Consider the following 16,279-nt stretch of genomic DNA (forward strand, 5'->3'; position numbering starts at 1 on the left):
CTTGCCTGGTGAGATTCACCTGGGGTGAGTTCCTGTACCCATCTCTAGGGGATTCTGATCTGCGAGGTCTGCAGTGGGGCCCAGGATTGGGTTTTTTGAACACGTACTCACCCTGAACAATCTTACCATAGACAAGTTCGGGAAATATGTCATTAGAATGCGATGGAGTTAATATAATTTTATTTTCCAGCTGTGTGGTCTTTCGGAAACTCACTTAACTTCTTAGAAAATTAGTACAAATATTCTGTAGGACCACTGTGACATTTAAATGATGTATATGCCAAACACACACACGCACACACACACACGCACACGCACGCACACACAACCTAGCATGGGGCTTAGCATGCCTCATTTGCGTTATATTCTGATTTTTACTTCTAAAGAAAAAACAAGAGGCGAATGAACTGTGACCACAGAGCTTAAACAAGTCACACCACAACCCAGGCCCTTTTCCCAGAAGATAACGAACATCAAGGGAGTGGGAAATACGACCTCCTCCCTGAGTCGTCCTTTACTTAGAGGTTATGCTCACATATTCATTTTTCTGATGGGTAAGGGAGAGACGTTGGCCCTATCTGGTGCCAAGTGCGGGGGAAGTCGGACTGGACCCAACCCCCGGCTTCTGCCCCGAGGGGAGGTCACACGATGGCCTGCACAGAGGCCCCGACTTTGGCTGGGGCACGCGAGCAACACTCCTCTATGCGCCCTCCCTGCCCGGCCAGCAGCCGCCGCCCCCCTCCTCCCCGCCCCACACACACCCATGATGCAGGCCCCAGAACAGCTGAGACGCCGAATGAAATCCCGGCTTTGGCAGAGGACAGGAAGCAGTGTGCGAAAACCTGGACACCGCTGAGCGTTGCGTTTCGCGAGGAAGAAAGGAACCGTGGAATCCTTCGGCTGCTGTTTTTGTCTCTCGATGTCTTAGAACTTCCTTCCGCCTCTTTGTGAAGGAAAGAATCGCTCCTAATTTTGTGCCACGGATTGCTAATTCCCTTGCTCCTGGTGAAATGATACATTATAGTCTTATCATCTGTGAGCATCTTAGAAAAATAATTTTCAAGGCGCTGAGAAGATGAACAGGCGTTGGCTGAGACACGGGTTCGATAAAGAGGTAATGCAGGCTTGTCGCTTAAGACGCAGCGTTAGGCGCAAGCCTCACAGGGAGGACACGGGCCAGGGTTTCGGGGGCTGGCGAAGGGACACGGAGCATTGTCCTGTTCGTAAGTTTCACTCTTCTGCAGTAAAGCCGTCCCCATTGCTTAGTCCCTTCAACACGTGTTTAATGTGCCTGCTATAGTCATGGTAACATGTTACAGCCATTCTGACGCTGTTCTCAAATGCGGTCCAAGCCCATGAAAAGGTTAGACGGCAATGCCCTAGGCTCTTTTGCCAGTTTACACACACACACACACACACACACACACACACACACACACCAACCCCTACTAAGACCAACCCAACCCAAAAGGCCTTTATTGGGAGAACCCAAGAGGACCCATCGAAGGTAGCCAGGTTTCACAAGAGTCTAGAAAGAGGAATGGATGGTCACTCCGAGCTCCAGGGCTGGACAGACTCTGGCCCCTGCTTCTCTCGACATCTCTGATTCATGGCAAACAACCTCACCCTCTTGCTTCCACCTGTCTGTACAGGTGCCTGAAAATAGTGGCCCCAGACTCCAGAACTCGTACCCTCCCCCAGCTCCGGCACGACCGAACAGCTGGCTGACATTCCAGCTCTTGGAACAAGATTCCGCTGTGCCCAGCCTGGGTCATGAGTTGGCCAGCCTTGGGGGGAGGGGGGGAGGGCATGTACAGTTGTATGATGCACACTTATAGCCCTCCACGTGGTGGTAGGCAGCGGGGAGCAATTCTCTAAGAAAGGGGCTCGGTCTCAGCGGATAACCCCCACAATATTGCCTGCAGATGGAGAGTGACCTGCTGCTAATTCAGAATTGTTTTAGCCCTCTGTCATCTTCTCCGTATCTCCTCTGCTCCTCCGTTCTGTGTTACACGGTGGGATGTTGGAATCTGGTTACGAAAGAAAATAAAGCGAAGGAAGATAGTAACGACGCACCATGTTAACTTTAAAATCATCTGCAAAATAGAGTCTGCAGACAGATCCAGACTGTTTTCAACGTCCTTTCTTTCTTCGCACTGTTGACGTTCATGCTAGAGAAGAAACATCAACTAATTCTGCAAGTTCCACCTATGGGACGGGGAGGGAGGGCCAAGGAACCACTTTTCCAAGAGTGGCCTTCCAGTGCACGACTCACAGGCGGAAGCCGCGGCCAGGAGAGGCTATGAACTGCCACACAGAGGAAGAAAGACGGGAGGAAAGGTTAGGAATGAGGAAGGATCTGATAGCAGGCAAGCTGGTTCGAATTAACGAGACAATGTGAGCCTTGACATTCTTGATGGATGTTGGTGGTTAAGTGCTAGCTAGACCTTCTGAGGTTACAACCTCCATTCAGACCTCAGCCCTGGAAGGCAACCTGAAACCCAAGGCCATGGGCGGCGAGCATCTGTGAGCCCGGCTCGGATTAGTGCACTGGCCCTGGGAGGCCCTTCCAGGCGGCTGCTCCCTCCCTCCCTACCAGCCCCCAGAAACCAGGTGTGCTTTGGGGGAGACGACAATACCAAGTCATTAAGATAAAATGTTTCGAGCTGTGTCTGAGGTATATTCTTTTATGGCAAGAACAAAGGGTTAGTTGGTGAACTAATTGTTGGTAGGAGAAACTGCAGCGTCTACTATTAAATGAACGCTTCGGATTTTTGTTTGTTTGTTTTTCAATAGCCCCATTATAATTTCAGTTCAGATACTCCGAAGCTCACGTTTCCTAATTTATGGTCGCTGGCTACAGTCCTCTGGGACACAGTAATTGAATTTTACTGGCGTCATTACCATATCCACAAACAAGTGAGTCTTCGGGAACTAAATCAGTCAAAGCGGCTCGCTGGCCAGCAGGAGATGTGCCCAGTACCAATGATCTCAGCACCGAGAGACAGGCACGTCCCCTGGCCGGGTGGACTGGCCGCTGCTGGGTGCAAACGAGGCTGCCCGGGGCCAGCTCCGCACATCTGCCGGAGCAGTTCAAACACAGGAGTCCTTGAAGAAGAAAAAAGAAAAATATGAGTCTCCAAAGAGATCTCCCCTCCCCACCCCCTCCAAATAACCAGATTCTAATCTCATCGTAGTCAAAAATAGCTGAGCTTCTGAGAGACGGGAGCTACATACTTGGTTGAGAACCAGGAAATTCCATAATGGGATGTTGAAATTCCATCTGAGAAAAAGAAAAGAAAAGAAAAAGAAAAAGGCAGATCGGCAGCCCACATCCTCTCCTTCTCATATCCAAAACAGGAAAATAAAAATTATAATTTTAGATGCATTTGGGGGCTGCACAAACGCAGAGAGATCGTTTAAATCCTGCCTCCTCATTTTACAGCGGAGGCTCGAATTCTTATCTCAATGTGACATTTAAGAGTTTTTTTTAAAAAGCTACATCCTTCAAAGATTTTCCCTCAAATGCCGAGGACAGCTGCCAGGAAGAATGAGAGGAATAAAAAGCGCCTAGTGATCAACTAACACTTTTGAGCCCCTGAGCAAGTGGCTGGACTCTGAGCCTTAATTGTTTCATCTGGGAAATGGGAATCATAATATGATCGGCTTCTGTGAAGACTGAGATAATGCACACACACAGCTAACAAAGCACCCAGCACCCGTCTTAGCTGAATTTCATTCTACCTTGGCATTTGGTAAAGAAATAGATTATTTATTTTGAAAATATTGTCCTATTAGGAAGGTAAGTGGCTGAAACAATGGGACTCCTTTGAAGGAGCTGCTTCTTCCCAAATAGGTTCACGAGACTCGACAACCCAGAAAGAGAGAAAGGCCCTCTGGGGAGCCTCCCCCCTCACCCCCACCACACCCACCACCCACCTCACACACACACATGTCCGAAGGCATTAGGCTTTGGGTAACGTTTCCTGGGCAGCTAAAATCCACACGTCACTGAGCATTTGCAAAAGCTTTGGGGTCTTAGGTCCTCTTTGACCCACAGATTATATTTCAACTAAGATACTGGCGGTCCCCAAAAGACGACTGGCCGAATGGTTCCGGGCACCTACTGTCCGCCCACAGGCTTCACCTGTTTCGCCTCCTCACTTTCTGCTAGAAAAAAAATCAAGCGCCCCACCATTTCCTCCCCTGTTTTCATGTCCCTTCCCTGTTTCCTTTACTTAATAATCAGGAAAATACTCCCAACTGAATCAACCATCGGGAATTCTGTTATGGGCTGAATTGTGCTCCTCCCCCCGAAAAATTCAGATGTTGAAGTCTTAACCTTCAAGACTTTGGAATGTGACATTATTTGGAAACAGGGTCATTACAGACGTAATTGGTGCTAAGAAGAGGTCATAGCGAAGTGGGCTGGGCCCCTACTCCAATATGACTGGTATCCTTTCAAAAGGGGAAAAATTGGACAGAGACAGAGGCACACAGGCAGAATGCTGGGAGAAGACGAAGGCAGATATTGGGCTGATGCATCTCCAAGCCAAGGACAAAGATGTCAAAGACGGCCAGCAAAGCACTGGGAGCGAGCATGGAGGCTAGCCGATCTCCCTCGCAGCCCTCAGAAGGAGGATGTAGTGATCTTGGACTTCTGGCCTCCAGAACCATGGGTCAATAAATTCGTGTTATTTAAAAAGCCACCCAGTGTATGCTACTTTGTTACTGCAGCCCTAGTCAACAAAAATGAATGGCGATCACGTCTTGCTGCAAATAGAGCCTCTTTCACCCCCTTGACCTTGTCCCAGGACTGCTGAGGACTGAGCGTCCCGGGCCCTCTCATTGCATCCCTTCCCCACAACGGCTTCCACAGGGCTCTGTTCCACCTATCACAGAAGCAGGCTGGGTGCTGTCTGTGAGCTCAGGTCCCAGAGCTTGCCTCTAAACTCCAGGCCAGAAAGCAGTTAACACCATGCCATGGGGGGCGGGGAGAGGGGCAGACAGCTAACGCCAGCATCATCCAAGGTCACATCCCTCACCTCTGGCCTCCCTAATCGGATGGCGATCACAGCCCGGGAGATGATAACACAGATTGTCCAGATCTCGCAGCCTGACTCGGCTCCCTTATAAGGAAAAACTATGCCCCTTGAAATCTCACAGACTGGAGTAGCTATGTGACTCCGAGCTTGCAGATGACAGACTGATGTCATCTTCCCTTTTTGGTAAAAATAGGAAAAAAGTTGAAAGAAGAAAGAAGATGTGAGAAACCAATCTGTCTCCTCATCTCTTTTCACACATGCACACACACACACACACACACACACACACACATACACACCACACCTATACACACAAATTCTTTTCCACTGGATTGTGCCTCCTTTTATGGATGTGTCTCCACGAGAATAGAGATATTGGTTGCTGTCCCCTGAGATAATGATGATAAATACGCCGAGGCCTGCGGCTCCATCAGCCACTGAGCCTGCTCCCTCTGGCAACCGCAGATAATCATTCACCTGGTGGGACTACTCGCCTATACTTCAATCCATGCCTCAGAGTGTCGCTAAAATGCCCCTTATCTCACTAAAACACTTGTCTTAGTGTGTCTTTCTGGTGTAGAAAGAAATTCATAAATCATTATGCCTTGGATGTTTTTAAAAGTCTCAGTCATGATTTTGTGGGGGAAGCAGTTTCTAAAGAATGGGACTAGGAGGGAAATAAAATCATCAGTGTGTATACAACTATTTTCTATTCCATATCCTGGAAAGCAAAAACTTAGGCTCTGGTAGGTCCAAAAGATTGTTGAGGAAAAAAATTCTTCCTACTGTAACTCCCTTTCTAAGAGGACTAATGCTTAAAGTATTTTAAATTCTACTAGGGTTTATTGAGAATCCGCTATGTGAAATGTACTATGCTAGATGACAGAAAGGCCAACATAAATAAGACATAATCCGAGATTTTTTCCTAAGCAATATGAAAGAACACGGAAAGGGAAGAAATGTGTGTTAAATTTCCCAAAAGTTTACTTTTCGAAAACTGTATTCCTATATTGAAGATAGAAAAAGTAGAATCGTGTTGTACTCCCAGTCAAACAGACCATTTTACAGCATCTATCAATTTTCAACCACTGCTCTATAAATGTATATCTGGGCAGAATTACAGCTATTAAATGACCTGACCTAACATGCAAGTGTATATCTCTTACGTCAACAGAGTCTGGCATGTGTGTCTCAGGGAGGAAAGGTTGAACAGCTGCCTTGTGGCACTCATCAACAAACAGGTAGCCAGGACTCTAAGCTAGCCAGGCCCTGTGGAGACACAAAGAGAAATCCTTGTCCTAAGGGAGCGCCAAACCAAGAACTAACCCCCAGCACACAGCAGCGACCCATCCATGTCAAGACAGAGTGAAGCATTTGTGGCTGTGAGGTGGACTGCATGTCTCTCATTAAATATTTAACAATGAATGACATGTCATTGGATATTGCCCTTGACATGTTACACAGATTAAGAAAAATAGGCAGTAAATGAAGCCCAAACCACTTAGAGGTGATTTTTAAAGTATCGTATTGGGGAAAAAGAGAAATGTTCATACGAATCTTAAGAACAAGCCCCTAATGTCTTACCCGTTGTCATGACTGTGCACAAGGTGGCAGTGTCAGAATTGACAGCAAGGACTCTGGGGCCAGCCAGCCTGGCTTCCGGTCCAGACTCCACTGCCTCCCCACTCAGGGAGCCTGGTCGGAATACATCACTTCTCTGGGCCTCAGTTTCCTCATCTCTAAAGAGAGGATTAGAACAGCCCTGATCTCAGAGGGGTTCATTATGAGGACCAGATGAATTAGTGAGGCGAGAGCTCTTAAAATAGTGCCTGGCACAAAATACATGCTTATGAGTCTGGTAAATAAGTTAAATGCCCTACTACATTCCCTACTAGTCAATACATGTGTCTTACCCATTCGTTTTATGTAATACCCTCTTTAAGTCTTTACTTACATGAAGAAACAGATCCATAAAACCAAGATAAAAATCTCAAATACAGTGTCTCTCTTCCCTAAGATGTTCCATGTTTTTAGTTAATAATGCCTTTGATGTAGGCAATGTGAATTAAGTATCTTATTTTCTCTATGACAATGAGCTATTTATTGTCCATCTAAAATTTTGAGACCTGGTGATTATTATACAGTTTTGGGTTTGCCAATCCTCTTGAATACTCCCATTTGATCTATAGATTTAATGTAATTCAAATCAAAATCTCACCAGGCATTTTTTTTTTTGTAGCAATAACAAGCTGAATCTAAAATTTATATGGAAAATCAAAAAAGCAAAATAGACAAAATTAACTTTGATAGGAGAAAATTTGGATGATTCACACAATCTGATTTTAAGACTTACTATGGAAATGAGATAGACACACATTTACATACGAATTTTTGTGTTTGCCTCGTGCTGAATTCTTCTCAGGCTGCTCTTCCTCGAACCTTGTTTGTATCATTCATCATACCCTCCCTTTCTTATTTGGTTCTTAAAAAGAAAAACTTATAATAATTTTCAACTTACCAAAAAATTCGCAAGAATATTTTAGAAAATTTCTGTATCCCTTTAACCAGTTTTACCAATTGATAAAATTTTGCCCCATTTGCTTTAAACATTCTCTCTCTCTCAACCATATAAAAATAAACTGCAGACATCATGTTTATTTGTCCCTAAATATTTCAGTTTACTTCCTAAGAACAAGGACGTTCTCTTGAATAACCATAGTACAATTATCAAGGCAGGAAAATTTACCACTGATAAAATGCTATTATCCAATCCACAATCCATATTCCAAATTTATCAACAATAATACCCTCTTTACCTATTATCCCTCTGGTTCAATAATGCCATTACATTTAGTTATCATGTTATTATTCTCCCTCCCTCTCTGTCTCTCTCTTCCCCTTCCTCCATTTTCTTTGGTTTGATGTTCTTCAAACAGAAACACACATAAAATAAGGTTATGTATTGTTAGGTTGATGGAAATATTGTGACAAGAGGCTTGTAGAAAACTAACTCTGAATTTCCCCTAGGAGCAATGGCTCAGTGTTCGCTGATTCAGTTTGCTGTGACGTTATACAACAAAACTTCTGTGAATAAGGAGAATTGACTGTTAGAAAGAACCATATCCAACTCACAGTGGTAGTTGGTTTTGAGGTCAGGGTGTGGGAAAGGAAATCAAGAGTTTTGTCATTAAGGATATTTAAGGATGAAAACACAAAAATCACAAAATGTTGACTGTTATTGTGTAATGTAAACATGGGTGTTTGTTATTATTTGTAACCATTTTAATGTCTTAAAGTAAAAATCCTCAGGATGCCACATTTGGGAAAGGAAGAAATAAAAGTGTGGTCACCATTAAAAATATGTCTCCACACACTATAGCATGCATGTACTAAGAGTTAAGTGTATAATTAGCTGCAGGGCAAGCATTACTTAATCAAAAGCTGTAATTCAGAAATGCTAATTACTGCTGTGTGGCCTTGGCTGGCCTTAACCCACAATAGTGATGTCCTGTCTCAGAGCCAGAGTTGTAAAGCTTTGCTGAGTTTGAAAGAAATGTTGTGTCAGAAGATGCTGTTGCTTGAAATGCTGGTGCATGACAATTTATTTCTGTCCCGCATCAGATGCCAGTCCACAGGCAAATTATAAAGCCATGTTTCTGTGTCAATAAGGAATTGCACCACTTGTAGCTTTAAAATTTGCAAACAGAGTAATGAGATACTTAGGTACTCTGCCCCAAGATAAAGCAACCAGGTATCAGGAAGCTAAATTGTTCCCCTATTTCAGGAATTAATGCGGCTAAGTATAATTTCCAAATTCGTGTCTCCCAGGCTAAAGGAAAAGAACACTACTTGCCACATGATTGAGAAGGATGGAGTGACCTCAAATCCCTCGGGGTGGGTGTGTGTTTTGGTGGGGAGGTATTTGTGTATTCAATGTATCCTTTTAAGTAAACTAGGGGTAAAAGGACACTTGGAGATGCCATCACTAAGTTAATGGAAGAGGGGTGCCTAGGGTACTATATAATCAGGACCATTTACCCAAACTTAGTTCCGATCTAAAGGATGAATTAATTTACACCAAGAGTTTAATAAACAGGAAAGTTGCTCAAATACTAATATGGTCACTTTTTAAAGTAATGAGAAAGCATTTCAAGAGCAATTTTTCACACTACATTACAGAAGAGCCTCAATTAACCAAAACGAGAGAGGAAGGGTTGCTGTAATCCATTATCTGAATTTTCTGATTAGCTGGGCTTAAGCACAGATGCCTTGTCCATGAAATTTCTAAAATGTATCACACAACTTGTTGCCCTGTCCACAGGAGAATTTGCTACTAATAATACATACGATATTTACTGACTATCTGAGATGTAACTGCTGCTGTCAAACCCATAGCACTGTGAAGTCAGGGCTTCTAGGACTACATTGTAACAGATGCAGAAGCTGAGTTGCAAAGAGATTAAATGAACAGAATGATCGCAATCTCAGATGACTAAGATTGGTTCACCACTTCCTTAAAGTCGTTCTGAACATTAATATAATTCTCTGAGATGGTAAAGTACAAGACTGATTAGGAATCTGTTTTGATCCCGGGTCTGGAATTTTGAATACATTTCTAACATTAGAATGCTTCATTGTCACTCATCCCCAAGTCCGAGAAGCAGATGGGGAGAGGGTTACTACAAATACCAGGTAGGGATCTGTCGTCTATTTTAATGGTTTCTTAATATACAGAAGTTGCCCATATTGCTGTACTTCTGATGAAAACCAAGAATGTGGCAAATTAGTGAAGGTGTTCTGGTCACATGCTAATTATTACTCTGAAGCATCACAAAATGATCTGCCTTACGAAAGCGATACTCTTATTGGTTGGGCTGAGGGTCTCCCCAAAGTCCAGAAAGCTTCAATGGCACCTTATTTAACACTCCTTCCTCTTACGAAGTCGATTCTTTTTTTCTTTAGGGATTTTATTTTTTCATAAACTTTGTAATGGCAAAAATGACCTCCAGTTCAAGGTAATACTTTCTTGTTATTGACCGTGACAGTCAAAGGGCTTGACTTTTAATTCAGTTTCTTTTAAACAGCTGATACCTGCTGAGACCCAATCATCCTGCTGTCATTGGTGTTCAAACAGCATTTTCACGTCATGGCTGACCCTCGCTTTCAGAGTCATTTCATTGTTTCTTTGGGCAAAAAGTCACACAACCATTCCTTAACAATAAGATCTGTACTCTACCACAGAAAGGGGGGAGGACCATTGAAAGAGGACAGAAAGACTTCATACTTCTGTCATTTTCACTGATGAAAACTGCTGTAGAAAGATGCAGTGTATCATTATGAAAGTGTATACAATATTAGAAACTCCAATAATGAAACATCTCTATTAGTAAGTGGGTTTATTGAAGTAACTGAACATAACAATGTATAACATTTGTTCATTTCCCACTGAAAGACTTTCCAGTGAAACTGTTTTTTACACAGATCCAGGCATTAAGCATTTTCAGTGATGATCTGCAGTTAAAAGGGCGGGTGGTGGGGAAAAATCAGAGATCTTTTCCAGACTCTTAATAGGTAGGACTCAGTACACTGCTGTGCAAAAGAAACAGCTAAGAGAAGCAACTGCTGTACGAATGAAAAAAAGTGAGGAGTAGGAAAGGCGCAAGACAGCCCGATGGTTGCAAATAAAGAGCAAACAATTACACCTCTCCCCTCGCTGTACCAATGAGCTGGGAATCCAAAATCAGCTCTGGAAGCAAACTAAGAATGACAGTCTATTTCCTGTGGTTTATTGAGTTTTGGCCCCACAGATAAGACTGCCAGAAAAGCAGCTGCGCTCTAAGTGGTCTGGACATTTATTCATCTGAACATAAACAAAGATCAGGTCCCTACTCAGCTGGTGGGGCAAAGGCAGGCCTGGCTCAATGAGGCCAGACATAAAAGCAGTGGACTGGGGGTGAAGGACCCCTGGACTATGATAGATTCCCTGAGTCATCAGGACCCTCAGGGGCTTAACGCCCATGTAGAAGATTCGCTGTCAGCCTCAGCGCCATTGCAGCGGCCTCCACGGCACCCCACTGCCAATGAATCCCGTAACCAGAGGTCAATCGCGCCTTGCACGCCCTCTTAGCGACTACATTTTTTAGACCACACACGAAACTATTAATGTAAACCAAAGCACTACATTTAGTGATAAACACATCCTCATAAATAGCAGGAAACGAAAGTATCTCAAATAGTTGAAAACAACGGAGCGAATAAAGGAGACTAAGTTTAAAACAAAAACATTGAAAAGAAAGAATGCAATTATTAACTAAAAGATAAGATTTAATAACATGGTAAAACACTGGGGAGTGAAGGGATTAATTTGCAAAATACAGAATTATTTCACAGTGAGGTTTAAGTACACATAACAATCTTCTGGTTTTAGTAGAAACAGACAACCACTGATGTACATTTTTTTCACATTTTTTCCCCAATAATTTCCCCCTTTCTGTGATTTCATGTAGATTAAGACATTAACGTGATCAAACATCACACTATCAATTGACAATCACCTTTTGCTCCCCTATTAGGAAATTACTTTTATCATTTCACTGTGCAGCTCGAAGGTCATAGGGCACAGTCAACTGTGTGTCGCTGATAAAAACGTGAAAAGTACCACATCACATTTATTCCAATCTGGACACATTGTCAGAGATGTGGTACGCAAACCGGAACACTGGTGTTCCCTACGGGGTCATCAGTCACATACACGTCACATTCTTTATCAAGTCTGGCACCGAAATATCCTTCTCCGTGTATAGGTTTACAAAAATAAAACTAGAAAGCCACAGGAGCAACCCTGATAGAGAAGTCTTGCATGCAGCCTTCTCCAGAGAAAGTATGTAATTTTAGTTAACCCCGAGGTCACCAAACGTTCTTGTGATGTTAAGGTTAAAAAGAAAATAGTTGAACCCCGGGGCTCAACTAAAATAGTCCTTGAGTTTATTCGTCAGTTTGTCAAATGTCAGAGCTTTTCACATTGTTGAAAAAAAAAAAGTGTCTAATTATTTAAACATTAAGTTATCCTGAATGTTCGTGAAAGAGTTCCTTGGTGAGTGTGTTAACTTTGCCACCTGTTCACATCAGCCTTCCTGACAGAGACCACCCGAGCCCTGCAGTCACTTGTCAAGCCTCCTTTGTAATGGTTATGAGCTCCTTTTTCCTTAAACAGAACCCAAACGCCTCTGTTTGACACTGCACAAATAAAACGCATGCATCTAAATCCCTTTCTGGCCATATTGGGGGCACAAGCACCTCTTTCTACCCCCAAAGGGGTCAGGCTATTGCACGGCAATGCCACAAAAGCCATTCGCACAGCTGCGCCAAGGTCTCCACGCAAAGGCCTCCCACCTCCAGACCCCGCCATCCATGTGTCCCCCACCATTGGCCTTGACTACTAAGTACCATCCCTTTACTTCGTGAGTGACTACTGGGAATTGGGGGGCAGGGGGAGCCGAATGAGCTGTCTGTTCCCTTTGGCCTCTCTGGCAAGTGCACAAAAGGGGGTAGGGAGACGCTCTGATGAAATGACATCTCCCCCCCACCCCCCCCCTGCCCCGAGGTGGGTTGAGGGGCCCAGGGGAGAGGTGACTCCTCAAGGCTAATAAGACGGTCTCCACATCCCTGGAGGCCCTGGATCTAGTCGGCGAATCGTTGCAGGAGATGATCCTCGCGCCTCAAGCTGCCGCCGCCGCCTCCGCCCCCGCTGTCCATGAAGCGGTCGCAGGGGAACTCGATGAGGTCCGCCTCGCTGAGCGCGCACACGGTGGTGCGCGGCCGGTGCGACTGGAACCCGGAGAAGTCGGCGGACACGCCGGTGCCCATGGAGCGCAGCGGCCGTCGGGTGGAGTACATGTGGCGAACGTGGACGGGGGCCCCGCCCTTTCGCCGGGCCCGCAGCTTCCGCCGCAGCCAGCGTGACCCCCAGGCCGCCAAGGCCAGGAGCACTAGCAGCGCGTTGACGGCCAGCAGGGCCAAGGTCAGCAGCTGGTAGTCAACACCGCTCCGGCTCCCAGGCTCGGGCAGGGTGACCAGCCCCGCGCAGTGGTCGCGGGGGGCCACCGGGCAGACGCGTCCCCCGAGCACGCCCTCCACGCACACCAGGTAGGGGGTGTCTCCGCGCAGCTCGCGCAGGGTGGCCGAGTCGCTGCGCTCGGGCAGGTAGACGAAGCGGTGGAACTTCGGCTGCTGGCCGAAGCGGTCGAAGAGCAGGCGGAAGCGCGCGCCGCCCAGCGGCCGGGGACTGCGGTGCTCGCGCACCGCCCAGCGCACCGACGCGCTGTCGGAGCCCACCGCCTCCACCGTCAGGTTGCACAGGACGAATTTGTTGAAGTCACAGGGGTCGGACACCAGCGGCGGCAGGGCCCCCCCGCCGTCGGGCTGGGCGGCGCTCTCTTGCTGCTGGGCGGCCAGGAGCTGCTGCACCGCGCGCTGCCAGGGGTCGCCGGCGGGCGGCGGCGCAGAGGCCGGCGCAGCCGTCCAGGTGGGCTCCGCGCGGGCAGGGTCGTCCGGAGTAGGACGCGGCCGCTCGGGCTTCTCGAGCAGGTCCGGCGGGGGTGGCGCCTGGCCCGCGGCAGCGGCGGCGGACGGGCCCGGCTGCTGGAGGCCGGGCCCGCGTCGGCTCAGCCTCACGGCGCTGCGGTTGCCCTGCGGTTCCCTGGCGGCCCCATCCCAGGCCGCCGCGGGCAGTAATCGCCCCCGCGGCTGGGACTGCGGCTGAGGCGGCACCTCCTCCGCGAGGCCACCTGCAGGGGGCGCCATTTCCTCCCTAGTGGCAGTGGGTAAGGGTCGCCGCTCGTCTTCGGCGGTCGGGGAAACCGAGGGCCCGAGATCGGCGCAAGTCCCGTTCTGCAATTGCTGGTCGTCTAGGTAATCCAGGTACTTCCCCCTCAGGGCCGGGGGGTGGCGACACTGCACAAAGACGGTGAGAAGGCGGCCTTGCGAGTGCCAGTCGCCCATCCAGCGCTTCAGGCCCCGTAGGCGACAGTCGCAGGTCCAGCCGTTGCCGTCTAGATCCAGCCGGTAGAGGGCCGGACTGGCGGCGAAGATGTCCCCAGAGAGGGCGCTGAGAGCGTTGTCGCGTAGGCTGAGCTCGCGCAAGCGGCCCAGGTGGCCAAAGGCAGTGGGGTGCAGAGCGGACAGCTCGTTGCCGCTCAGGTCCAGGGCCTCCAGGCTGTGCAGAGGCTCCAGCAGCGCCGCCGGCAGCTGGCTCAGCCGATTGCCCTCCAGGCGCAGCTCGCGCAGGGCCTCCAAGCCCCAGAAGGCCTCGGGCGCGAGGTTCGTGAGCTGGTTGCCCCTGAGGGAGAGCAGGCCGAGGCGCGGCAGGTGCTGGAAGACGCGCGGCCCGAGGTGCTGCAAGCTGTTGGCCGAGAGAATGAGGGTGGAGAGGGAGCGCAGCGGCGCGAAGGTGGCCGCGTGTCGTAAGGAGGGTTGCAGCTCGTTGGCAGAGAGGTTGAGGAAGCGCAGTTTGCCCAGCTGGGCGAAGACGTTCTTGCCCAGAAAGCGGATCCGGTTGGACTCCAGATGTAGATAGAGCAAATTGCCCAAAGGGGCGAAGACCGCGTCCGGCAGTGCCCCCAGGGCGTTCCCGTCCAGCCGCAGCTTGACCAGACTCTCCAGGCCCTCGAAGGAGCCGCGGCTCAGGCGGCCGATCTCGTTCCCGTTGGCATAGAGGATGCGCAGCTTGCGCAGCGGGGCCAGCGTGCCTGGGGCCAGCGCCTGGAGGAGGTTGTTCCCCAAATAGAGCTCCTCCAGTCGCGAGAGCTTCTCGAAGGTCTTGGGGTGCAGAGAGCGGATCTGGTTGTACTGCAGGTCCAGCCGTCTGAGCTGCCCCAGGCGGTGGAAGTCGAAGGCCGTGATGTTGGTTATGAAGTTACCGCCCAGGCTGTAGGTGAGCACGTCCTGGGGGCTTGGCAGCGAGCTGGTCTTGGGCACGGCGCGGAGCCCCCTGTTGGTGCACAGGAGGTGCTGGGGGTGCTGGCAGTCGCAGCGCTCCGGGCACACGGGCTCCGCCCGCGGCGGGAGCGTGAGGCAGCCGCACACCACGAGCAGGAAGCGCACGGCGCGGGCAGCCTCCATCGCCGCCCGCCCTGCGTGCAGCGGCCGGATCGTCCTCTTGGCCCGCCGGCCTTGTGTCCCTTCTGCATTCCCCTTGGCCTGGCCGGAGTCGCTAAATGGCCTCTTTCGGACTCCGCTCCGCAGTCCAGCCCCTCCTCCGCCCTTTGTCCGGTGGCTGGCCCGGGTCTCTGCAGGCGGGCTTCGCCCAGCCAAGTCAGGAGGCGCAGGTCGCTCTGCGAGCTCCGGGTGCTACTTGTTGCATTTCTGCAGAAAGCTGTTTCTCCGGGCGCGCGTCGCGGGGCGGAGGGGGTAGCAAGAACTGAGCTTTTTGTTTGCAGCTCGAGTCCGGAGAGCTGGATTCCCTGGCACGGATTCTCCCCGCCGAGTGGATTCCCCAGCTGCAGGCGGGAGACCTTCCAAGAGCTGCTCGGGGCGCGGCTTGGCTGCTGCGCCCCGGCGGCGCGGCCCCCGCAGCCTGCGCCTCTTCGCTCTGGGTCCGGGACTGGGAGCTCGGCCTGGGTGGAACAGCCGGGGGAGGAGCCGGGGTGCGCAGGCTGCGTCCGGAAGGGACCCAAGTCGGCGAGTGGCGAGCAAACCGGGCGGAAATTCGTTCTTCCCACACTCTGCCCCCCAGGGATGCAGGCGGGGAAAGAGGAGACGACGGAGGGAGGACAGACCCCGACAGGGGGAGGAGGAAACGCTAAGTGGCTCCGCGTCTGGTCAGCCCGAGCCCGGGACGCCAAGTGAGAAAAGTAGGGATTAAAAACAGCTGTACGGGGCGGACACGCTGGGCTGGGGGCGGGGGTGGATTACCGGTGGAGCAAACGGGCTTTGCAGACAGAGACCTTTTTATTTTAGACGAGTACACCAGTCGCTGCGGAGCAGTGGGAGCCCGGCTTGTCTTACTCGGTTTTAAGTCCCTTGCTCTTCCAGGTGCCACCCTGCGGAAGGTTTGGGCAGCATGGACTCCGCCAGCATTCTGTAAGAGTTTTGGGGAGCACAGTTGTCTGCAGAGAGCTGCCGGAGGGCTACCGTCAGCAGAGGCTGGGTCGACCCATTCTAACTGTTGCTCGTTTTGGTTTTGGACATCAATGGACTGGCGGCTGAGGAGAGGCCCCGCCCCCTGAAGGGATCTG

The 16,279-nt window shown here is 49.4% G+C and overlaps 1 protein-coding gene across 1 annotated transcript; it reads right to left on the minus strand.

The window, feature by feature from the left end:
- Positions 1–10,424: 10,424 nt before the first annotated feature.
- Positions 10,425–15,858, minus strand: TRIL (TLR4 interactor with leucine rich repeats). The gene has a single exon (XM_016135957.2). The coding sequence runs from the start codon at positions 15,162–15,164 to the stop codon at positions 12,726–12,728; it is 2,439 nt and encodes an 812-aa protein (XP_015991443.2). The 5' UTR covers positions 15,165–15,858; the 3' UTR covers positions 10,425–12,725.
- Positions 15,859–16,279: the final 421 nt, after the last annotated feature.

This window comes from Rousettus aegyptiacus, unplaced genomic scaffold (assembly GCF_014176215.1).
Source record: "Rousettus aegyptiacus isolate mRouAeg1 unplaced genomic scaffold, mRouAeg1.p scaffold_m13_p_13, whole genome shotgun sequence".
NCBI lineage: Eukaryota > Metazoa > Chordata > Mammalia > Chiroptera > Pteropodidae > Rousettus > Rousettus aegyptiacus.

Excerpts from the sequence above, each read along its gene's own strand:
- TRIL (XM_016135957.2), bottom strand. The coding sequence starts at position 15,164 with ATGGAGGCTGCCCGCGCCGTGCGCTTCCTGCTCGTGGTGTGCGGCTGC.